The following is a 24,742-nucleotide window of genomic DNA, read 5'->3' on the forward strand; positions in this document are numbered from 1 at the left end:
AGGCACTGACACTCTGTGGGACTGCAAGTGATGCAAACCTGTGAGCAGAAATGTCCTGGTGCCTCTGTTACCATCCCCAGTGAGCTCCTGCTGCAGGTGTGGGGAGTCCCAGCAGAGATGAAAGCGCTGGTTATGACTTGCAGACCAGAGCTGGGCCAGCAGCCCAGCAGGGAGCTGTGGTTGCACACAGGCTTTCACAGGTGTCTGTCTCAGGGCAGGTCTAAGCTCTCACTGAGCACATTTTAAGAAGCCAAAGCACAGAAACAAAAGTGCTGAAACCAGACAGCTACAAAAGAAACTACAAACTGGGGGGCACAGAGCTGAGTGGTTTCTGATTTGTTCTGGAAGGGTGAGCAAGCCCAGATCTGCGTGGTTGAGCTGCAACACCCCTGCACAAGTATTGGCACCACCAGAGCAGAGAGCCAGTGTGGCAAGCTCTGCTGTCCTTTCCCATCCCTGGTTCTCCTCAAATTCTCATGATAAACAGTCTTTTACTTTTGCTAATGGGGGTGTCTTGTCAGCTCCAAGAATCTGTGGGTTTAGATTCTATTCATTCTATCACTCCAGAAAAACAAGCTAATGAACCAATTTCATCACACACAGAAGCAATGGCTGGCAAAGTTCATTCAGCAGTTCAGAGAATCTTTCCTTGCATCAGAAATATTTCTACCTAATACTTCCCTATGAAAGCCTTTCACAGAAATTCCTCTTCATCCCAAATACATCCAGCTCAGCTTTTTCTCAGGAACATTAAGGTCGTTTTTCTAGAGAATAAATGTACCCGGAAAAAACTGAAAATTGATTCTGAGACTACTGAAAGCAACATGTTTTTTTTGTGAGCACCCAGCAGTGTTCCTCCACCCCTGCAGACAGCAGTGCAACAGTTGTTTCCTTAAGATGGTTTTAAATCTGCACTGAGCTTTGCTAGCTGCAAATTGATGACAAGTGGCAAAACAAACTCAATCTCTCTTTTCAGGGCTCATTAAAAGGAGTGTCTATAACCCTGGGTCAGTAACCAAACTGCCTTTTCTTAAGATGAAATTCTCTCTCAAGTCTTACATGCAATGTCATGATTTAAATACAGTTTCAGATAATTTGCACTGTGTATCTAAAAAGCAGTAGTAAGGCTGTTTGTCTGCTGTCTTTTGCCTGCTATTAGCAATCTTTGCCGTACAAGAGCAGAGAAATGCACAAGCCAGGAAAAAAAAATGTTGTGCATAAGTGGAGGGGAAAAAATTCCCCTACTTGTACTACATGGTGTTTTCTTCTCATCCTAGAAGAAGGAATCAATAGATTTACCACACCCTGTCAGCTTCATGGGTTTTTTTGCTAAGGCATTAAGCAGCAGGGCACTGAAAGGAAGCGCCCATGACAAAGCCTGTTGGTTAAAGGAAGTCAGAGACAGATAAAATGCAAACTTAACTGTTACATCTCCCTAACTCCAGCTGCACCTTCCTGCACAGTGACAATGCTCACAAGGCACAGACACAAGCACTGCTCTGCTCCTTTTCAAGAGCTGGGAGCCAGCAGTGCTCTGCAGCCACTCCTTGCACTGCTCTGTCTTAGCACAGTGACTTGTCTTGAACTTGGTTTGCTGTTCACACCTGGGGGACAGCAAAGAGCAACAGCAGAGCCAACTCTCAGGCTTTTGTGAACCCCCCCCTCCAATTCAGTGAGCAGGACCTGTGGAGCCAACTCCAGACAGCTCTAAAGCAACTGAAGTGAGCACGGGGAGGAGACTGCTGTCATTTACAACAGTAACAACAACTTGCTTCTTCAAGCAAGCTGAATATTTAGAGTTGAAAGGATTTAAAACAAGCAGTCAGTGAACATTTCCCTCCTTCTGTAGGTGAGGTTGCTGTGCAACCAGCCTGATGAGGAGCACGGGCTCTGGAAATTAATCATGCTCACAATATTCTTGTGCTGCCTGTAACTCACACGCCAAGGGAGCGATGAATAACACAGTTGCAAACCACAATAGTACGTGTGAAAGGAGAAGCATCTGACACACAAAGGGCTAGCTGGCAGTTTACAAGACCTGAGGGTAGAATCCACCGAGAGAAATCTACAAACAGATATATTTTATCTTGACAGATGAAGAAACACTGCTCATTTGAGATACCACAGGCTGAAACCATTTACTTAAGTAATTTCTCTTCATGCCTCAGCTACGAGGCAGAGCACCCAACGGCAGAAACTGGTTCAATGCTCAAGTGCTGCTCCTCATTTTCCCTGACAGCATCCTCATGTCTGTCAATCTGAGCCTGGGCAGGTAATTTCAATTACAGCAGAGCTGCTCTAGCCCACAGCTTTGTTTTAGGTACCAACATTAAAAGCTGGGCTGAGAAATTGAGAAATGGTGCAGTCGTTGTTTTCCACGTGAGACACAGTTCCTGTTTTGTAAACTATGGCATGATTTACTGTTACACAATTACAAAATACTAAAACAACATTCAGAATGAGAATCAGGACTTACTTCCAATACACTCAACTCTAATAAAGACTCTCTCCAATCAAGCCTTTCAAGCACAATTCATCTGACCAAATATTTCTCCCCAGTCACACTAGGAGAAGTCAAGGTTACTAACTCTGATACTGGCACCTCTATAGAATTATTTAGGTTGGAAAAGTCCTTTAAGATCATCAAATCCAACCCTTAGCCCAGCACTTCTGTGTTCACACCTAAACCACATCCCTAAACACTACACCTACATATCTTTCAAGTAGTTGAGGCAGGATGCTTCTCCCCAACTCCATCACTGTCTGGATGTTGAGGGTTCTGATCTGCCCAACTCTCAGAACCACAGCTGGAGCAGCTTGAAAAGAAAAAACTGGCTTCCATCTGTCACAAACTGGGCACACCACATTCACACAATTATCCCTATCCTAGACAATTATCCCTATCCTAGGCTTCCAGATATGAACCAATCTCACAAGGATAATCTGAAGAAATGTTAAGGATAATTTTGATGAGTTCAAATGCTGTAGTGAAAAAACAAACACAGGGAAAAAAGAAATAAAGCCCAAGGAAATATCTGTCTTAAAAGAAAATGCCTCAAACCTGTTTTTGTGTTTGAAAGCTATTTGGAGCATGCCCTTAATGAGTCACAGAATATCCTGAGTTGGAAGGGACCCACAAGGCCACTGAGTCCAGCTCCTGGCCCTGCACAGGACAGCCCCACAAATCCCACCATGTGCCTGGGAACACCACCCATAACCACATGCTTTTAATTTTCAGTCAGCCCTGAACTGGTCAAGCAGTAGGACTTGATGACCACTGTAGGTCCCTTCCACCTGAAATCATCTATTCCACTCTAAATTACTGCAGCAAGGACTCTCATGTCATAATAAAAACTAAGCTGCCTGTTGTAGATTCACAGAACTGAGAAGATTGCAGTCAAAGCCTAGGTTCTGTGCTTTAGAACAGACAACTCCTCTGGAAGATACTAACTAAATAATTACATCACTAGCACAGACATATTTACACCCCTAATGCTATTATTCTCCTTCTGTAGACAGCATTTATCACAGAGAAAGATCTGCGGAACAGATTAACATCAAGTAGGTTTTGCTTGGTGTTTTTGTTTGGTCAGGGTTTTTACTTTAGTGGTATTTTTTTGTTTGTTTGGCTGTTTTTTTCCAGGACCACTTCTAGGAAGACAAAGCTATTACTTGCTTGATCTTTGTAACATTTCAAGTTTTCAGAGAAGAAACAATTATAGACAACCTATTGTTCACTTACCCTGCTGTCTCTGTACACATCAAAAACAACTGAAAAGGAGAAAAAAATGTTAATTGTAAAAGATATATAATTTCACAGAAGATGTCTAAATCTGAATAGATACTTGTGTACACAGCACAATCTGCAAAGTCAATATGTCTAATGAACTGCAAGCCAGAATTGGCTATACTTCTAAGAGGGAGCTGAAACATTTCAAGAACTATTGTTAATGCACTGGGAAATCAGCTGCTGGGTTTTTCCATTTAATGCTGGTTTCTTCTGTTGATTTTTCTCCCATGAAGAATATCTGATAAACTCTTAGCCCAGAGAGCTTATCCTTGACATTACTGCTGTTTTGTTTAGAGCAGAACAGAGACGTTTCAGGGAAGGATCAAGACTTCACTGTGTTGGACACTGCACAAACATTTAATAAGAGAAGGTTCCTGCTCCAGACACTAGAATTTCAGCAGCTAACAAGACAAACAGGTTGTAGGAACAAAGGGGTCAGTGGCAGCGAAATGGCCATGTTTGATGTCACCCAGAGCAGACACAGCACACCTAATTAATATCAACAAATCCTTCCAACAACCCCCTTGCCACTCAGTGACTGACTAAAAGCTGCCTTGCCTGGCTCCACTGCTGTTCCTCCCCTTGGCTTAATTAAACATGACTCTGTATATGCAGCTTTCCATCAGCTCCTGTTCTGTATGGTTAAACAAACCTTTGAGCTGTCTTTCTATTGAGCTAGGGAAATCAACAGGGAAGCACTCAGACATGGCTACATGCAAAACTTGTACCAGTTTAGCAGGAAGAAAGGGAAAAAAAATTTAGAAAGCCTCAGACAAGTGCTATATGGTTACTTCCTTCACTAATAAGGGAATATTTCAGCTAAGAGATTTCCCAATACATGTGGATAAATTAAACTCAGGATGTGACTGCAGAACACTTGAGTCTCAGGAAGCTGCCTGTCAGGAACAGGGATGTTGACTGATCCCATCCCTGCATGTAAAGCTTAATCTGACATTTCATGTGAAGTTGGCTGGGCTAAGGGCAAACCACAACTCCACAAAGCCAAAGCCAGTCACGTAGCTGGTTTTTACCATGCAGCCCAAAAATCCTCACAGCTTTTGCACAAGCTGGGCTGTGTCAATGCCAAAGGCACTCCAGGATTAAGTGCTCTGCTCTCCCAGGAAGAGAAGCCCTCAGTGGCTAAGCCAGTCATCAATGCAAAGGGGGGTGCAGGAACCCCAGGATTTCTTCTCCAGCTGTTCAGCTGAACTTTTAGTGCCTGCACCACATCCTCTCCTTAGTGATAGCCAAAAGATATCCCTTGCATTTGGGGGTTTCTATTGTGAGGCCTGTCAGCCTAAAGCAAGCCCATGGTATTCACTGAGGCTAGCAGTATTTATTGGGATTCACACAGCTGGAATTCAGACTGATTGCACTCTGGTGACTGGTTCAGGACACTCACAAACACTGAACAAGAAGAAAACCTGAATTATTCCCACTCTCAGAGCAGGAGTGGCCTGTGCCAGTGAGACTGTAGTGAAACTTCACCAGAAACTGCTCTAAACAGAGGGAAAGCCAAAGCCCAGCTCTGCACTATCAACACCTCCAGAGCACTGCTCTTACTGGGCTCTTACCAAAGATATTTAGATGGCTCTAACATAATTTAGAAGTATTTATAAAGCATTCACCCATCTGTTATCCTACTGCTCTGACTCTGCAATGCTTCAGCTGCTCTGACTCAACTCTTCCATCTGGAGATGCTACCAGACCAACTGGAAAAAGCAGAGCAAACAGCATCAAAATCCCCAATGAAACAAGAAGTCAGGAAAAAAGCTGTAATACCTTTCCTTTTAAAAGCAAACAAACAAGCAAACCCAGATTTTTATTGTTAACAACACATATGCTACCAGGCAGTGGATCAAGGGAGATGATGGGGGATAAATGCAATGTGATTTTAAAAAAAAACCCACCCACAAAAACACAGAAAACATTTTCTGCATGGCATTTCTCTGCAGATGGACCAGCATTTAGTGCCTAAGAATAAAAGGTTAACAAACCTTCATGCCAGAAGGTTGCCCTGAAACCTCCTTTTCCCTCAAGGCAACTCAGATGGCACCCTTTACATAAGATGACATTTCAGACCTTTCAGTTCACCAGCCAGGCATTTCAGAGCCTAAATCTAGGCATCAATTTCCAAAAAGAGTGCCCTGAATTCTTATCTATCAGTTGATTACATACCAGCTAAAATTACATTGAGACACAGAGGAAAATTAAAAGGCAGTAACCAGAATGCCAGATCTATATTACTGATCTTACTTCAAAATGTAATGGACTTATTAAATTAATGTACTATTCTACTGGTCTTCTCCAAGCAACAGTCCATGAGAACTTCTCTGGGCTGAAACAGAGCAGCTTTGCAAAGTCAAATTATGAAGAACTGCAATATAACAGAGACTGGCACTTGAAGGTACCTTTTTCAGACAGTCAAGAGAGGACAGATCTATTTGACTTCTCTGGTGTATCAGTAAAACCATTAATAATGCTTAAAAACACATCTAAAGGCTGACTTTTCAAAGCATTAGACATGACAATAAAACTGCCAGAAAATTCTTATGTTTATGGGTTTTTGCTGAGCTGAAGTTTGGGCCATGCCAGACCTAATTTAAATTTCTTCATCATATTTTTCACTACTATTGATCACCCATCATGATGCAACACCATTCAATTATCACTAAACCATGTTAGAAAACTATTTCAAATCAAATTTGCAAAAGACTTCACATTTAGAGAACAACACAATTTACTTGGACTGATTAGGTGTATCAAATACTGTGGCCTTTATTCAAAGGTTTTGGCACCTAACCTGGTGTGCATTGATATTCTAGAAGAAATAATTAAAACTTCTTGGAAAGAAGCTTAAAAATCCTTTATTCAAGGAATACATCAATAATTTAGCAGCAAACATCTGACAACATCTTTATAAATAAGTATTCTTCTCACTACTGAATGCCTTTTGTCAAGGATCTCCTACCTTGCTTTTCTGGCATAAAAATTATTTTCAAGTATAAGGGGGAAAAGCTTTTTTTAAAAGTTATTATGCCTTTTGAAGGGATCTTTCACTCATTTCTTGTGTTTTCTTGGAGAGCTCCAGCCTATTCCAGGTTTTTTTTTTGTTGCCAATGTAATTCCAAACTTTTGCTGCTCAACATGCCGTAGCCACAAGAGCTTTCAGACTCTCCCAAGCTAAAGAGAACCAAGCCCTGTGAAAGCAAGAGCAATGAAGAGAGAGATGCATACCCACAGATACCCTCAAGATACTTACAGTCTTCATCCAAGAATTTGTATTGTATGTGTTTCTTGAAAAACTCCTGGATGGACCTACAGATCTCCTCGTGCTGCTTAGAGATATGATCGTAGTACTGGGTGTAGTCCCTCTGTGAGATACCTGGCAATAATTTCAGGTGATTATAAAGAGCTCTAGGCATGCAAAAAACCCAACCAGAAAAAAAAAAAAAGAAAAAAGCAGTTATCAGGCACAGAAGATGGGGTTTTCCCCAGTTTCTACCTTTATTACTGTTATAATAAAGCTAAACTTACTATTTAGCTTTATTCTGCTATACTTAAAGTACTTGCATTAGGAATCTCTTCCTTGAACAGCTCTGGAATTTTGTGAACCTCTTTTTATATGTACACACTTGGAATATTTTAAAGTGAATTTCAGGAGGAAACTTTGCCTGTGTTTAAGGACCAGCAGTCCTGAAGTTTCCACCTCCCAACTTTTCCTTTCAGTTTTATTCCCTTTGGTTACTCTGGTCCCCAAAACTTTGTTCTGCACATCACAGTAGGGACCACAATATGGAACAATGAAATGCCAGGAGTGAAGGCTAAGCTTGCACATTAGCAAAGCTAATATCCAAATGCTTGGACACCACAGATTCTCATTTAACTGATTTTTAAAGTGTGGAATAACATGTGCCTGTTTGATAAGGCACTAGAGGTGAATCCCTAAATCCCCAAATCAGTGGGATGGCATGCAGGCCAGACCTTAGTGCTCCCATTTGCTCCCTCAAGGGTTTTCTTACCTATGCAGACAAACCACCCCTCCCACAAGTTCTTAATTTCATACATTTGTCTACAAGACACGCTTTTAAAATGACATCAACAGGATTATACACTTGCATGCATCTTGAATGACAAGAGTTCTCATACAGGATATGTGTCAACATAAAACATTGCAATACCCTGCTTGACAAATGTCAAATCCAAGACCTGCCCCATCACTGCAGAATGAGCAATTCAGGCTATTTACATACAAAAAGAGACAGAATTTCCCAAGAAAGATGTATCAGTGACCTCAAGTTTGCTGTTTTAACCATATACAAAACACAGAGTTTTACTGTAAGACCATGCTGACTACTGCCAAAGATGTGCTCTTTTTTAAGAAGTTCATATAAAAAGTTTGTGATGTCAGTGGAACTTTGAATTTTCAATACCACTACAAAGCTTAACTTGAGTCTAAAAAACAAAACCCAAAAGATTATGGCATTTAAGTGGATGCAGATGTGTAACTGGAAAATCATTCACTATACTGCAAGTATCATTCCTCAGTTTGACTGACAGGCTTATTAATTTTAAGAGTATGGGAACATATTGTGAAAAATCTTGGAACAATCTTCAGAAATGCAGCTGGAGTGCTAGCTAAAAAAAATCCCATACTGGCAGATGTACTAGGTTTCAAAACCTGGCCATGAAATGTACAGAGTGCTTAGTTAGCCAGTGTACAAATGCTTTGTATCTCTGGCAGTTATGGTGTTCCAGCATCACAAGGCAGGACAGGATTCAGCTCTCCTCCCTTCAAAATCTCTGTGAGGAGCCATTAAACAATGCAGACTTAATGGGAAATCTCTGCTATTAGGAAGATAAACTCTGTTACAGGGAGCTGTAATGCACTTGCAACTGGCATAAATGGAGAGAAAATGGGAAGGTGAGCATAGGAACACCAGACAGAACAGCCAAATAAAAGGGCTTAGGAGAATAGTGTGTGTTGACAGCACCTGGATTAGCACAGCTCAAATATCTGTGTGCAGGTCCATAGGAAACCCAAATCAGGAAATGAAGAACAGGGAGCGTGCTCCTAAACCTTCACAGAGGTGGGACTGCATGGAGCAACAAACTGCAGGCAGCTCCCAACAGGTACAAAAAGGCACAGCCAAAACAAGTGCACACTCACCATGCTAAGACAGGAGGAACAGTGAGAACTACAAAGCCAATATCCCTGGCCTTCCATATCATCACAAGGAACCACTTGTGGATATGGAGCTTGGTGCTTGTGAATATGTAGGCATGAGAGAGGCAAAGTGAGCAAGCCCAGTTTTATCCTAAAGCAAAAAAAAAAATCACCTTTCTTCCTGTAGAGCCTGCATTTGCTCCATCACTGCCATAACACTTCCTCTTTAGAAGAGTTTAGGCAGAATGATTCAACCTTGTTCAGAACAAATAAGCACTAATCCTGTGCTATTTGAGTTTCTGTTCATCTCTAAAGATTTCATGGTAGACCACACCAAAATCAAACTTCAGAGTAGTAATTAGCCTGAAATTAAACCCCTCAATTCAAGCACCTGTATGTGCACTGGGTATCTCATTTCCTGCTATAGTCAGCAGAGAATAGTCAACACAACCAGAGGAGTAAAACTGAGCTAAATTTACCCTAAATTACCCTAAAATTACCCTACTCAGCTGCCTACAACACATGCTGTAGCACAATCTTCCTGTTCTCCAGCTGCCAGAGGTCTCCCAATGCACCCACCAGCTCTGTGCATGCTGTGGATGGATCCCTTGGCTCTTCAGTGCCACTTGAAACGTTTTACATTCAGGATTCTGCACTTGAGTAACAGAACAACAAGCTCTAAGTAAGTACACTGAATTTAGCATGAACTCAAGACACCTCCTACACCTGTGGAGGTGTTCTGACCTCCCCAACTTTCTGCATATAACATCCTCATGGGGTCATGTATTTACAGCCCAACACACAACTGCCTCTGTATTCATTCTGCAAGCTGGAGTCGATGCAATTTGCTCCTGAATATAAAAGACTCTGCCTTTGGGTGAAGTTTCTGAATTAACAATTAAATTAAGAATATTTCCACTGTAATGGCAAGCATGCTGAGCTGTCAAGCTTTCAAATATAGTGGAAAGTGAGATGTGGTAAACCACATTTTAAATTACAGAAAGAATAAACCATTAATTTCAGAAATGAGGTGTGGAAAGAAAGAGCTTTCTTCAGCCTTAGCTCTAATTCGGGGAATCAGAGAAACTCCTCAAAACTTCATCCAATAACTTTGTTTTTAAGAAATTCCTTACCTAAAAGCTTGTTTTCCTTGACAAAGCATCTGAATTCTGCACCAGGGATTAGTTCACACCATTTGCGAAGAACAAGCTGTGCAGGAAAAACAAATGACAAAGCCTTGGTTCAGAGAAGTAACAGCATCCTTTTGGCAACAGGTCTGCCTTTTAGAGCCACAGTTTTGCTGTAATGATAACCAGTGAGACTAGAGAACAAAACAATCTTAAATATGAAGTTCACGTAGTCATCTTTGAAAATATTTCAAAACAATTAATTTATTAATAATTTCAGAGAATCACAGAATGCTTTCAGTTGGATGGCATCTCTAAAGACCACATAGTCTAAACTAGCTTAAAGCAGAAAGGTTCAGATGAGGACTGTCAAGCACTGGAAGGGATCCCTCACAGAGGCTGGGCAGCCTCTACCCACTGAGGTTTTCAAGACAGATTTTATAAAATGCCAAATGGGACAATATGATCTCATTCCTTACCCAGCTTTGAGCATGAGGATGGACGAGACACCTCCTAGGTCTTAGTCTACTAGGGACCTCCTGAGGTCCCTACCCACCTTAATTATCTTATGCTCTTCCACTTTGTACAGTATGTATAACTGTGAACTCATTTATGCAACAACTTCCAAGTTCCATTAATGATAAAACATGGAAAATGAAAACCCTGCTGTACAACATAACAAATCTGTCATGGAATTGGCAGAAAGTTGCTCCCTAGTCAAAGGAGCTGATGAGCAGAATTAAATTTATCCAAATCAACCTCTATTCTGGTACACACCCAAGCAGAACTCTGTGACGCCTGTGAAGGCGCAAACCAGTTAAAATAAGGACACAGGACAGAAATAGAAAGCAAACTATTATAGTCAATAGGACAGACTGCCTGGGAATTAAAGCATCTTTCTGGCACTTTCTCAAGTTTCTGTACTTCCTAAGCTGAAATATTCTGAAGGATTGGTGTTTTTGAAGGCCCCAGTTACTGCTAGTGGATGCTGGAAACTCCCAAACCCTTTAAACTGCAGCAGAAAGCTTCAGTGACCAGAGATGACATTCCTAACTATGGTGGTAACATTAAACTCTTTGCTCCAACTTTTAGATGTCCTGTATCTTTAAAGCACACTTTAAAATAAAACAAGGTTCATTCACTTTTGCAAAGCCCTTTAAGCCCACTGCATGATGACAAATGTTATATTTACATAAAAACTATTATTAGAGAGATGACTAGATGTTACCACAAGAGCAGTAGCTCCACACTAACAGTTTAAAGCATCTCTAGCTGAACATTTTGATCTGGTAACAAACATGGGAAACAAGATGTGACAGAGCAGTTCAGGATGTCCCCAGCCACTGCAGCAAGCCTCAGCCTTGGTAACCTCAGTGTGATGTTCACAAGCAGCTCACCATCAAGAATGTATTACTTTGAGCTACTGAACTTGTCCTTCCTGTCACAACCTGACAGACACGAGAGGACATTGCAAGGAAGCCTCTCCAGTCTGCACTTCAGCCCACCTGATCTGCAATTAAATGAACTTCTTAGGACCTGCAGTGCTGAACCAGACTTCCCTTCATATTGAAGCAACATGAATAAAACAAACATAATACATTTAATGGACAGAAACCCAGCCATAAATGTCACCCAGCCTGTGAGCAATTATTTTCAATTACTTAGAAATCAAGCAAGGAGTCCTACCTCATAGTTCAAGGAAGGATCAGGGGAATCATCAGTACAGTGAATAAATCTGGAAAAGTAAGGCACAGGCTTCAAAATCTGCTTCACATGTAAGATTTTAGCCATAGTGAGAAAAATAACCTCAAACTGAAACATAATTGAAACCCCAATAAAAATAACCCCAAATAACCCCAAACTGAAAATAACCCCAAACTGAAACAGGTCTCATGTGAAACATAAGAACTACTGTTAAATTATTTCCAATATGTACAAAGCAATAAATTGCAATACATAACAACTCTCCTTTTGACAATAATCATGGGAAAAAAGCAGAATAATCACCTCTTTTATTCTAGTGTGATTTGGAAGCACTTAAATCCGGACAGGGGTGTGTCCAAAACGTCAGTGTTTATTCACTGTTGATTTATTTCTGTTTGAATCAACAGTGCTGCTCTTTTCCCTTTGTATTGTTATGTTGGCATAACTGAATTCTCAAAAAACCCAATAAACTTGAGCAATCTAATCCAGTTTCACTGCAGCATGTTTTGCCAAGTACTTTTAATGTTTAACTTCCCAAACCACACAACAGAGACACATCATCATGCCTTACAGCAGTTCATTTCCATGAATAAAGGATGCAAAACAGCGCTGCAGCTCAGCACTCCTGATTCCATAGCATGGTATTTTCTAAATTAAGAGCCTTAAGAAATACTCTTACAAATCCCTTGAGAGTGGGATAAACAAAACTATTTCCACAACTCCAAGCAGATGTCAAGGTTTTGTCCCTTGTGAGGGGCTGAGTGTGTTGGTCTCCTTTCAGGAGCTAGCAAGAATGGAGGCAGTTATAAGCCAAGTCAGCTTCCATGTACCTTTTTGTCATTTTACAGTAAACCTTGCAATAGATTCTGTAACTTTCAAAAGGTATTCACAGAAGAACATGTGATTTTCTTCCATTTCTACTCCCTGACCTTATTGGCAACAAACTACTTGGAAGCACAGAACTGTGTTAAGGGTCATTGCTGAGCAATAGTCCTAAATACAATATTTACAGGATCTCCTTTTGGCACTGAACTTCATTCAACAACCCAAAAACCTCACATAAACACTGCATTTGTAAGACATGGCTTCCCAGCCTTTGGTTTGAAGTGAAGAGCTATTGTAAGAGTTCATTCTGTATGCTGCCAGCAGAAATAAATTTCACACATTTTAGTTTAGACTTTAATATCCACAACACACAGAAAAGTAGGGCAATACAGGCAGACTTTCCAAAAGCACAGTGATCAAACACATCATATATATATCTGTAAGCCTGTGTAAACAGATAACATCCTTCAGCTACAGTTTAGATTCCCCACAATTTAAGATCTGTCAAAGCAACAGAAACAAACCCATGAGAGCTCACAGTTTTGCTAGAGTCAGAATTCCTCCCTTACTGGAGTATATGCCTATCATGCTGAAGGAAATATCCCCCCACACACACAAAGCCCATAGAAATAAACTTATCTACAAAGGCAGCTGAAGTCCAGCACATGGAGTTTTACAGTGCCTGCACATGAGGACTGGTATTACCTCTCACAGACTTCATATCTGAGATTGGGGTGCCTGCAATCTACTTCATTCCAATTACAGTCTTTTCCAGCAGCCATAAAACCCCAGCCTTATAATCAAAATTATTCCCTAACTCAACCCTCAAACATTTTGGGTAAGAGTTATGTGGGGAAGGATGGTTCCTCTTCCATTGTAAGTCAGAAAATTAAATCCCTGGATGCCATCCCAAGCCCCACAGACTGTGCAGGTATCACTGCCAAATCAAGCACACAGGCAAAAATACTGCAAGACATGGAAAGGGAAATTTTTTTTGAGCCTTAATGACACAGGACTGAGTGCAAATGATGAAAAAATGGGTGAACACAGCAGAAGACAAAATAAACTCATGTTTTTGTAATCTAATTTTCCTTCTTAATATTATCATGAGTTTTCATTGACAAAAGGCCACCTTTGTTCAGGGAGTAATTTTGGGTGATTTGAGGTTGCAATTTTATATTTTTTACCAGTTCATTGTAACATTTATTGCTGAAACCCATCTGAACTTGTGTACTACAGATGAGCTTTTGATCTCTAGAGGCACAATGCTAAGTGGGGTGTCTTCAACCCACATCCTATTCAGGTTTGGACATGCTTGAAAGAACAATCAGAAAGATGTCAGGCACCCCAAATTGAGACATGCCTGGGCTGTATTTTCTGAAGCCTCTGAAAATTGTCATTTTGAATACTATGGGTGAAAGGATCAAACTCTTCTGTTGTGTTCTGGTGAACAGCTTTTTTACAGAGCTACACTGAGAAGTAAAGACCAGAAGGATCAAGATCTCTTTATATGTGGCAGCTCTATGTCAAACTCCAAATGCAAACACTTGACCACAGGACATGCTACAAAAAGTGATTATGCAGGTCAGTTTTCAACACTAAGAAAAGCAAAAGGTTGGCAAGTTTCTCCAGTACCCACCCTGCTAAGAAAGTCATGAACTCATCTGCAAATCACTGAGAGAATTAGGAACTATTATGAATATGATGAGAATTGTAAAATTTATTCTGTACCTGATACTTCCCTGATATTATCTCATGGTTTATGTTAAAATCTTATTTAAAAAAGAATAAGGAGAAGTTTTTAAGAGCCTTCGAACTGTATCTTTATTCCTTTAATATTAAACCTTGCTGGAACTCTGAGGCCTAAAAGAAATTGGAAATTCATACACCACTGAAAAGTGAATCTTGTTCCACACTGTAAATTGCTAGGGAAAATGGGCAAGAGTAAAAAATCAGAATAAAAAAAAATCACCATCAAAGGCCTAATTTTCCACATCCTTTCGTGTGCAACTGCCTACCTTGAAACAGTTTATATTAAAGCCTAAACGATCAGCTCCTGCAAAAAGATACTGGAGTGCTAAGGCACATTCTCTTCATGGTCCAACACTGCCTCCTATGTTTGGTTAGGAGAACACAGGCTCTTATTCCTCCACATCTCAAAAAACTTTGAAATTTTCCTACAATTTGGAATTCAATATTAAAAGCATTAAGCCTGGCATCAGAAATGTTGTCAGAATGAAGAGGCACTATCACATCATTAGAAGTACTGCTAACATTTCCATCAGTCTCAAGGTGAGCAATCAATCATGTTTTAACAAAACATAGTCCACCCATTCTAACAATAAGGAAAAAAGCTCTATTTTACACCAATACATCCACCAGGGCTACACAGAGCTTTCTGCTCAAAAGAGTTTTTACCACTTAACAGAAATCCCAGTTAGAAAGGGATTTTTTTTATCACATATACTCAACACTAAATTTCTGAAAGCCTACATTAATTCCTGAAAAATTAAGATCACACCACCCACAAGATTTTTTGTGAACTCAGCTAAGTAAAACACAATGCTGACTTTGAAGCAGAAACAACATCAACTGCATTAATGAGTACATCGCTCTGAAGTCTTTGTTAATTTATTTAAAATTAACATGATGGAAAAGGCAATTTATTAGTCTGAACTCTTCAACCAAGGTGTCAGCATCATGAAAGAATACAAACTTTTAAAACCGTCAGAGCAATTTAATCATGCTCAGTATATTTGCAATGAGTCCATATTTTTTAATAGTTTGAAGTTTTCTCAGAACTTGAGACAGCTGAGAGTTACAACAAGGGCATTCCCTTAGGTGAACAATGTTTAGAGGTAGACAGGAATTGGGAAAGGGAGAAAAAGGCAAAGAAAGTGGTTTGCCTTAAGTCCCACATCACTGGCTCATATTTCTAGGTTAAAACCCAGATCTACAAATTGCCATTGCAGCACGTTTACCATATTATGGCCCATGAAGTGGATATTTAAGTTTATACAATTGCACAGGAAACAAAACAACACCACCAAAAAAAGGGTATTCAGCATTTCAGCTGTTACTTATGTAGGGCAAGAAACCTTTAGACCATACTGAGCATTACTGACAAAGTAGAAATATAGTGCATTTCTCCTCTCTCCAAGCAGTCCTTCCAAGGGATTTGGATGCATTATGTATGTAATTTTCATTTGTTCAGCTTCAGGTTCTTATGCCAGCTACATTTTTAATTTCTGCTTGCTAAGGACTAGTGAACTGGCAGCTAATCAATAGTATAATTAAGGAGGACCACTGTTCTGATTTAGCCATAATCATGGCACTGTTTGGGGACATTCTGTACAAATAACTTTGTCATTTAGAAATACCAAGCAGAGAGTGGACAATAATATATGCTTTAATCAAGTATGATATAGTCATAAATGACATATACACAGAGACCAAGGTGATTTCCCACAGTCATGTCAGAAGCTTTACTTTTTTACCACCTTAGCTGTGCTATCTGGTGTCTTATCACATTGGAAAAGGAGCCTAAATGGACTGGAGCAGTGGAGTTTGAGGTGTTGCCTTTCTGCAAGAGGTGATTGTCCCAGAGCAGGATCAGGAGGAGGGAATGTGCCTGCTATGGGCTGCTCAGCCACCACTGTTCTTGTGTGAACTTCAGGTGAAATCACTGCTGCTCCAAGGCAACAGCCATGCTGTGAAACCCCACAGCACAGCCCCAGAATGTCCTCCCTGCCCCTCCACCAAGCCAGTGCTGACTGCAGGGGTGAAGAGCTGAGGCACTGACTGGAACTGAAACAAGATTAATCTGGGCAGAAAATACACTGATTGCAGTATGAGTGAAGGTGGTTGAACCAATTCTTTGTACATTTCATACAAGGAGCTGCCACATCTAAATCAAGTGGCACTTGCTGAACATTTGCTTGTCTCCAAGAGTCACTAGAAAACAGTTAACCAACAGGAATTCTGCAAACAGCTCTGGGTAGTTTTTGCTGGACCTCTTTATGCATGAAGACAGTAAATACAAACTCCATACTATTTAACATTCACAAAGAGATGATGCCAAGTGTGCAGCCCTTTTCAGACCTACAAGAATCAGTCCTGAAAGCCATTGCAACAGAAATTTTTTTGCTCAACTCTGTGAACAAGCCATCCTCCAGACACCCCACCTATTAGGGGAAGCCATGAAAAGCAGCTCCATGGGCAAGCACCAAAGGCCTCTGAGAATTCACTCACCTCTGACATGTAAACTATAGATTTCTCATCTCCCTCATTCCTTTCATTCTCTGTGACCCCAGAATCATGAATTCTCATTCTTCACAATTGTTTCCCAAGCCCAGCATACTTTTCAAACTGTTTTATCTCTCCAATATCTTCTCCCCTCCTCCTCAGTCTCTTCCCCAGCACCTCCTCTCATTGCAGGTTAGGCATGATATAAAACCCAACATCAGAATTGGACTTACAGCCCTGCTGCCAAGAACCCCTTTTTTTTTCCTCATGTACCAAAAACTGGGAGAAGAGAGTCTCAGTAGAGTTGCAGCAGGAATAAAAAAGAAGGCAGTTGCACAGCATTAATGTAACTAGTTTCACATTTTAAAAATAATTTTTTTATCAAGACATAAGCCACTTGACATGAAACTTACACCTGTTAACCCCCTGTAAGGCTCCTGGAACAATGGCTCTGCATTTGACTGAGTCTCCAGAAAGATCCTGCACTATAAATAAGCATTGAATAATTACTGGAAAAGAATCTCTCAGATACCAAGCCACAGATTGCCCCTTTTCTTTGAAATTCTGCTTGTCTAGGAAAAACAAAAAAGTAACCATAGTAACAGAAATATCAACCCCAGTAATCTCATTTTCTTTCAGAAAAATGCTGTATTTTAGAAATGAGTGACATAAATCAAGGAGATTCAGGTACCACAGGAGGAAACTGTTCCTATACAATTAAATACTCCCTTCATGTGAGCAGATAAAAATCAACCCCAAGCACATAACACTTTTCATTTTATCTGTAATTGCTGTCCTTAGTCACCTGGAATGGATTTGTTTCAAGAGCTACAAGAACTTGGGTTCAGAACAAGCTCTAGAAATATGTGAAATATGTTAGCAGAAGTCTCAAGCATCTTCCAGGTAGCTCCACAAACCTCAACAGCTTTAAAATAAGAGGACATGGTAAAGTCACACTGTATTACCATAAGAAGTGGCACCAACAAGGAGGGTAGCAACAAGTAAATACCAAGAGGGGTGGGAAGGCAAAAAATCTCAAGAATACAACATGACTTGCTCTGGAAAGGTAGTCAAAAAATACATGTTCTTAGTCCATACTGTCAGGGCACACTGTTGCATGTGCTACTTTAAGGTGTTTCTGGTTTGCTTTTGGCTCTTCCTGGCTGTGGATAACTGAGATTGTCTGCTGGAAATGGACTTACGGCTGAGTGAGGTCACGGGTGATGAAGTCTGAACTCTTGAAGAGGAGGAAGATGTCACTGAGAGCTTTACATTTCAGAGAGCTGTTCATTGCTATCCAGTAGGCATCCTAAAGAAACACAGAGAGACCTGAAACACATCTTTATGAGCAGGAGAGAATGCAAACTCCAAGTCTATCTAAATATTGTGCAACGTTTGAAATACATGCAGAAAATTATTTCTTTTTATTTTGAGGTAAACTTCATTAGTGGTTAAAAGAGAAAATAGTGCTTGTTTTTCTTATGAATACTCTGATGAAAGCAATGCAAATTCATTTGCAAAATTAGGTTTTTGCCTTATTGCTTCCAGGAACTTTCTTGGAATCCTTGATTGAACACAGTGTCTCTTGAGAACACAAAACAACAATATTTGGGTGCACTCATTCTTACAGTATAGTTAAGAGTACCTAAAATTAACTACAGGAAAGTTTATTGCCCTTTTTTGAACTTTGGTGCTTTTCATCTTTATACCAGGTAAAGTTTTCAACTAGTATCCTGAACAAGAGCCTGCCCATCACACAACATCTGTGACCAGGATATAGGTTTTAGATAGGAAAGTCAGTGCTGCCATGCATCAGCCTCCCTAAAAATGCACCATCACCACCTAGTGATAGACAAGATATGAGTACCTAAAATTAACTAGAGGAAAGTTTATTTCTTTTTTTTATCATATCTAGTGATAGACGAGATGAGTACCTAAAATTAACTAGAGGAAAGTTTATTGCCTTTTTTTGTCATATATAGTGATAGAAAAGATATGAGTACCTAAAATTAACTAGAGGAAAGTTTATTGCCATTTTTTTTATCATATCTAGTGATAGACGAGATGAGTACCTAAAATTAACTAGAGGAAAGTTTATTGCCCTTTTTTGAAACTGTGCTGCTTTTCATCTTTATACCAGGTAAAGGTTTCAACTAGTATCCTGAACTAGTTTTAGATAGGAAAGTCAGTGCTGCCATGCATCAGCCTCCCTGAAAATCACCATCTAATGATAGACAAGATATGAGTACCTAAAATTAACTAGAGGAAAGTTTATTGCCTTTTTTTGTCATATATAGTGATAGAAAAGATATGAGTACCTAAAATTAACTAGAGGAAAGCTAGTTGCCTTTTTTTTTTTTTGTGGAACTGTGGTGCTTTTCATCTTTATACCAGGCAAAGGCTTCAACTAGTATCCTGAACTAGTTTTAGATAGGAAAGTCAGTGCTGCCATAGATCAGCCTCCCTAGAAATGCACCATCACCACCTAGTGATAGACAAGATATCAGGAAGTGGTGGATTCCACTTAGAGTAAAGAATCCATCACTTCACTGATACCTTGTGTATCACTTCTTCCTTCCATCAGAACCACTACTCTCTTCTTCTTTCCAAAGCATTGAGAGAAAACAAACACAAAACATTTTGTATGACAACATCTATTACAAGTTTTGGGAGCCAGCATTCTTACCCTTGGAGCACTCCAGTTGAGTTTAGGAAAAACACTGCCACCCAAGGAACTTATTGCTTCCTGAACTTTAGCTGTGAACTCAGGAAATTCTGGTGCCTGAACAAAGAACAAAGAAGCAAAATATAAATTTCAACACATTTAATAGTGAAGTGTAGCCATCTTCTAAATACTGCTAGAAATACATATTGCACTAGAAATAAGTCCAAAATCAGTATGAACCTCAGAAACATAGTGCACAATAAAATCACTTAAATAAATCACTTTATCAAATCTGTCATTTTTTCAATCAGAGAAAACTAAAAATGCTCCCAGTTCTCACTCTCATTACTAGCAAGTATCACAAACTTCAAACCCAAAACATCATAACAGTCACCATGAAACCTGCAACAGCTGGCAAAAATACAAGTCAAATAACCAAACCTTAAATCCTTACCTGCCAGTTTATATCCTGTGATAGATTACTGTATACAAATAAGATCCAGTAATACTTAAACTTCTAAAGAGTGATTTTAGAATTAAACATATCTTTATCAATTCATAGGCAAGTTGATAAAGTTGCTCATTTAGGCTCTAGTTTAATAAAATGTTAGTAATACTTTAATCTGCTCTTCAATTAGGTCTTAAAGTAGCTGCTTACAATATACTGATTCAAAATAGAGGACACACTGCAAAGGTTGGACTAGAAAACCTTGCCTTGTAAAGAACATTGAAAATCTAAAATTGAGGTAAAAAAAACCCCAACTCTTCATCTTGCTCCAAACTCTACCCTGAATGTGGTGCTACAGAAAAAAAAAGAACAGGTTGCTGACCTTTAAAATAATATGAAAGGATTTGAAGCATATGTCAAAGATTTTTCATATAATAGCATTTATAGCAAGAAGTATATAGGAAACTGTTTCTGCCTATTTTGAAACTCATTTCAAAAGTAACTCCTAGGCTAAAGCTAATTGATGCCTCTAAAACAACAAAACCCTCACAGCCATACAAGTGACTAAAAAAACTCATATATGCTGGCATCTCCCCACTGCAGATTCCCCAAATGCAAACATTTAAAAAAACCTTCTCACATTTTAGTGCAGTGACCTAGACTGAACTTAAGCATTCTGATCCTTTCCTTCATACATTACCTAGTCTCCATGGGAAACTACACTCAGAAAACTGAAAAAAAACCACTTCTCTAATTTTATTTTTAGGCTTTCAGTTGATTCTAGAAACTGCTCCTGTAAGAACTAAAACTCTTCATCCACTGCATTCTGATCCAAGCTTCTCTTGTTTTGACAGGAATCAGGAGTCCTGCTATATATGTAATACCAGCACACACTAAGCCTCCTTGGGAAAATGTTACCAATGATTATTTGATTAATACAAGAGGATAAATATACACACAAGAGGAAAGTTCTACAACTGCATAAACAAGCTGGACTCCATCATTTCCTGAATTCTGAATGCCTGGCTTTGTAACCATTAATATTAATGCAAGTTATTCTAAAAGCAGAATTTTCTGCCCCTCCACTTCCCTCATGAGGAAGCTGTGGACTTACCTAGAGTCATTTGCCCTGTGCTCTTCTGACAGGTAAATACCTCTTAATTGTGTATTTCCTTATTGTGTTCTACATTATAACAGAACCTGACTCAAAACTCTGGATTTACTTATTTAGCATCATCACCATGAGCTTTGCAAACCATGATGGATCCTAAACCCTTTGTTTTAAATAACTGACAGTTAAGGGAATCTAGGCTATCAGAGGTTAAATATTTGAACTGAAGATTAATCAGTGTGCACAAATTTGAAATGGATTAGTTTTAAACTCTAGGCTATAAATTCTGTGCTAGCAGAAGCACCACTCAAAGCAGGGCTGTGATTATATGGCACCTAATCCAACATGAGCAATTCCACACCCTGATTTAGGGACCTCAAGTCACAGCATCAATGGCAGACAAGTGCCTTGAGTACTTTTAACTCTGACAGTGACAGGGCAACAGCAAATTTCAAAAACAGATGTAAGAAAAACATCAAGAAAGCCTGGTTTGCATCCATTATGATCTTGATTCCATGTGCAAGGAGACCATAAAGACAGGAAAGGAAAAAAAAAACATGATATAGAGAGATGTACTCAGAAGAAATAATGGCACATCAAGAGAAAAGTTGTGACGATTAAGCTGCAGGGGCTTGGTTTCTTCTGCATCCAGTTTGATTAAATAATTTGGAGATACTCAAAGTGGTGAAAATGAAAGAGCTATATTTAGAGGTGTACTGCAGTTCATTTCCTAGGGTCTAACAAGTGCATGATTGTCAGGGATTAAGAAAAGTGTTTTATTTTAGTGAAATATAATTAAGCCAGCAAAACCTTTTGGAAGTTACAGATATCTATACTGCCATCCATCTGAAATGATTGAAAAATGTTAAATACAGCAAGAGATATCTCTAACAAGCAACAAGTTTGTATCCCAAGGCTGCAGAATGGAAAACTGCTGACAAACCCACACTGGGCTTTTACAGGACCTTACCTTAAGTGTTGTAGTGTTCTCATCATCTGACCACTGTTGAAAATAAGAACAAACCAAAGGTTACCATCTTCCTGAGCCATCCTTTATCATTTATGAGCATATCAGAATTCATGCAGCCTCTTACAACATGTAGATTAAATCATTGCCCCAGACAGCATAACATCACTATCCTGCAATTATTTTGGCTGTTAAGTAAGACAGGAAAAATCCAGTATATTCAGCAGAAGTACTACTCTAAAGTATTGATAAAAAGAGATCTCTGTATGTTTCAAATTTGATTTATATCAGAAAGATGGACATTTCAGAACTCAGTCTTCCCTATCTACAGCTTGTCCCTGGCTCCAGCACTTCCATCCTTAGACCCACATCCATTAGCTTCACTTTTATTTCTTTTTCATCTCTGTTTTGTACCTTCTGTCACTTTGTAATTACAACATTTTTCAGTGTTTTCCTTCTAGAATGGCCTTCTGAGTTATTACGGCCTCAAAAACTTTCACTGTTTCTTGAAGTAACTACTCCAAATGTACTCCTAATTTTTCAGGGCATGAAACAGCATTAAGTTCAATTTCAACATTCCCCAGTCATGATTACAAATGCAATTATCAAGAAATGAAAAATAAAAAGCCTTCTGTGGAAGAGCATAGAAATATCTTAAACTTTCCCTGACTTCACAGCATAAGTGATCACATTTTTATGTTTTGCATGGCAACTACCACATGATAATTATTTCTGTGAAGGACTCTCCACACCTATAAATTATGCAGAAAAAGTTATACACTCATATTTTTCTCAAGAGAAAACTTGCATTTTACACTGACCTGTATCTCCTCTGCATCATCACTCCCCTCCTGAGCATGACTTGGTGGATCTTCTCTGAGACAAAAAATTAACAGGAAAAAAAATTAAGCACTGGAGTTTGACTTGACCATGTCCATTACATTTCCACAGCATTTCCAGCTCTTGATGTCAAAATGTTTTCATAAGAAGATTAAACCTCAAAACCCTGGCAGAGAAAAATCAGAGATACCAGTACTGAAAACTAAAGACTGAATAGCTGGCATTAGGCCTAGGTCCTACCCTGAACACTTTGCTTCTTTCAAATTAGCAGATCAGGTTTTGCTCTAAAACACCAGAATTAAAGCTTTTTGACACCCTGTTAATGATTCTTTTCCAACTTTACTGTACTCTGACAAACACAAATTTATTTTTTTAAAAAATAAGTTAAATTTAAATTTTCACCTCCATATTCCCTTTCCAAGTAAAAATTCATAAACCTTGAGTTTCAAATGTCAACTTGTGAATTTCTGGCTCTGAAAAGAAAATGTCCCCACACTCAGCAGACTGACCAAAGATGATCCTATGGGAAGTGGAGAATGTAGCAAACAGGGCAAGGTCAAATGTACATCCCTGCCAAAAGTCAATTCTTAGACAAGCTGAGTCTCTGCAGTCCCTCAATGCAAAACTTCCAGAGGGACTAAGCCATCAATCCAGTGTTGGAGATCTAGAGGACAGATAGGGGTGCACTGAAGGTTAGCAGCAATTTTGGCCTTGACTACAAGAAGATCACATTCACTTATAGCTAAGGAAATTAAACTCAGAGAAAAAAATGGTTTCTAAAAGGAATTTTAACTGCATCTTAAAAATGTAATTTTTTTTAAACATCTTAAAAATGTAATTTAAGTCAATCATACAGCTGTCCATTACTCCATTGGAGACAGCAAAATTTTAGAACACAGCTGTTAAGTCAAACCTTCAATTTCAGCTTTTCTAAAGGCTTATTAAAATATACAGCTGCTGCTAAATAAATACATAATTCTGCAGAAGCAGGTGACAATGCTACTTCTGATCCAAAATAGTTTAAAAAACAATTCTAATTTTCTGCATATCCTTTAATAAGAAAAAGAATTTAGAAATTAAAAATTAAACTCTTTCATGTTTACGAGGCGTTTAAACAGCTTCAATTTTTATATAAATTGATAGCTGATAAATCAACCCAAGCTCCCTTTCACACACAGCCTCTCTGGGTGCTCTGCAAGGGGCAAACTCCCAGGTAGGGAATCATGGAGTGAGGACTGATTTGTGAGTTTGATCATGAACAAGATGCAGGCAGCAACCATTCCACAAGGGCACCACACAGGGAGATCTACACAGGAACAAAGAGCAAGGCCTGTGTCCTCACCAGCTGCTCCTGCCACCTCTCCACCTCATTCTTCTGCATCCAAAACCCTGGCATGTGTGTTCATACAGGACATTCAGCTTTGTCAGATGCATGGATTGCAAGTGATTATATAAAATGATACTGATTATTGAGTCTGTCTATAGCTTATTTTATTGAGAATTAAGTTCAGGTAATGTCACTTCACCCCTGGACTGGCATGGGACAGGTCAAGCCTGTGAATTGGACCCAACCAGATCCAAAGAAGCAAACAAAAACCAGCAGCTGAGCATCCCAGAGACTGGTACTCTCCCCTGGTGTAGAAGAAACTGTAGTTCATGGATTTTAAGATCTGCTTCAGGCACCAGCAAATCCAGCTGTACTAGCAAAAGCCAGCCCATTCACACGCTCACACTGTGTGAGGTTTACTGCAGTCACCCTGGTCAAATTGAAAAACTCATTATGTTCAGTACAATATGTATATACAAAATGGTGCTGTGAATAAAAAATGGCATTAATACTCAGAAGCTGGGGA

The 24,742-nt window shown here is 39.4% G+C and overlaps 1 protein-coding gene across 9 annotated transcripts in view; it reads right to left on the reverse strand.

The window, feature by feature from the left end:
• CDC123 (cell division cycle 123) overlaps positions 1–24,742 on the reverse strand; it is a 51,520-nt gene that overhangs the window by 24,763 nt on the left and 2,015 nt on the right. For all 9 annotated transcript variants that reach the window (XR_013182508.1, XR_013182506.1, XR_008534095.2 and 6 more), the window contains exons 3-10: positions 22,871–22,925; positions 22,053–22,085; positions 19,545–19,640; positions 18,061–18,167; positions 11,771–11,819; positions 10,091–10,166; positions 7,053–7,175; positions 3,743–3,771 (exon numbers count right to left, since the gene is read on the reverse strand). Coding sequence is in view for 3 of the 9 variants with exons in the window: in XM_054631024.2 (XP_054486999.2) it covers positions 3,743–3,771; positions 7,053–7,175; positions 10,091–10,166; positions 11,771–11,819; positions 18,061–18,167; positions 19,545–19,640; positions 22,053–22,085; positions 22,871–22,925 (568 nt within the window). In the remaining 6 variants the exon portion in view is untranslated. The remainder of the gene's footprint in view (positions 1–3,742; positions 3,772–7,052; positions 7,176–10,090; positions 10,167–11,770; positions 11,820–18,060; positions 18,168–19,544; positions 19,641–22,052; positions 22,086–22,870; positions 22,926–24,742) is intronic.

This window comes from Agelaius phoeniceus, chromosome 5 (genome assembly GCF_051311805.1).
Source record: "Agelaius phoeniceus isolate bAgePho1 chromosome 5, bAgePho1.hap1, whole genome shotgun sequence".
Classification (NCBI taxonomy): domain Eukaryota; kingdom Metazoa; phylum Chordata; class Aves; order Passeriformes; family Icteridae; genus Agelaius; species Agelaius phoeniceus.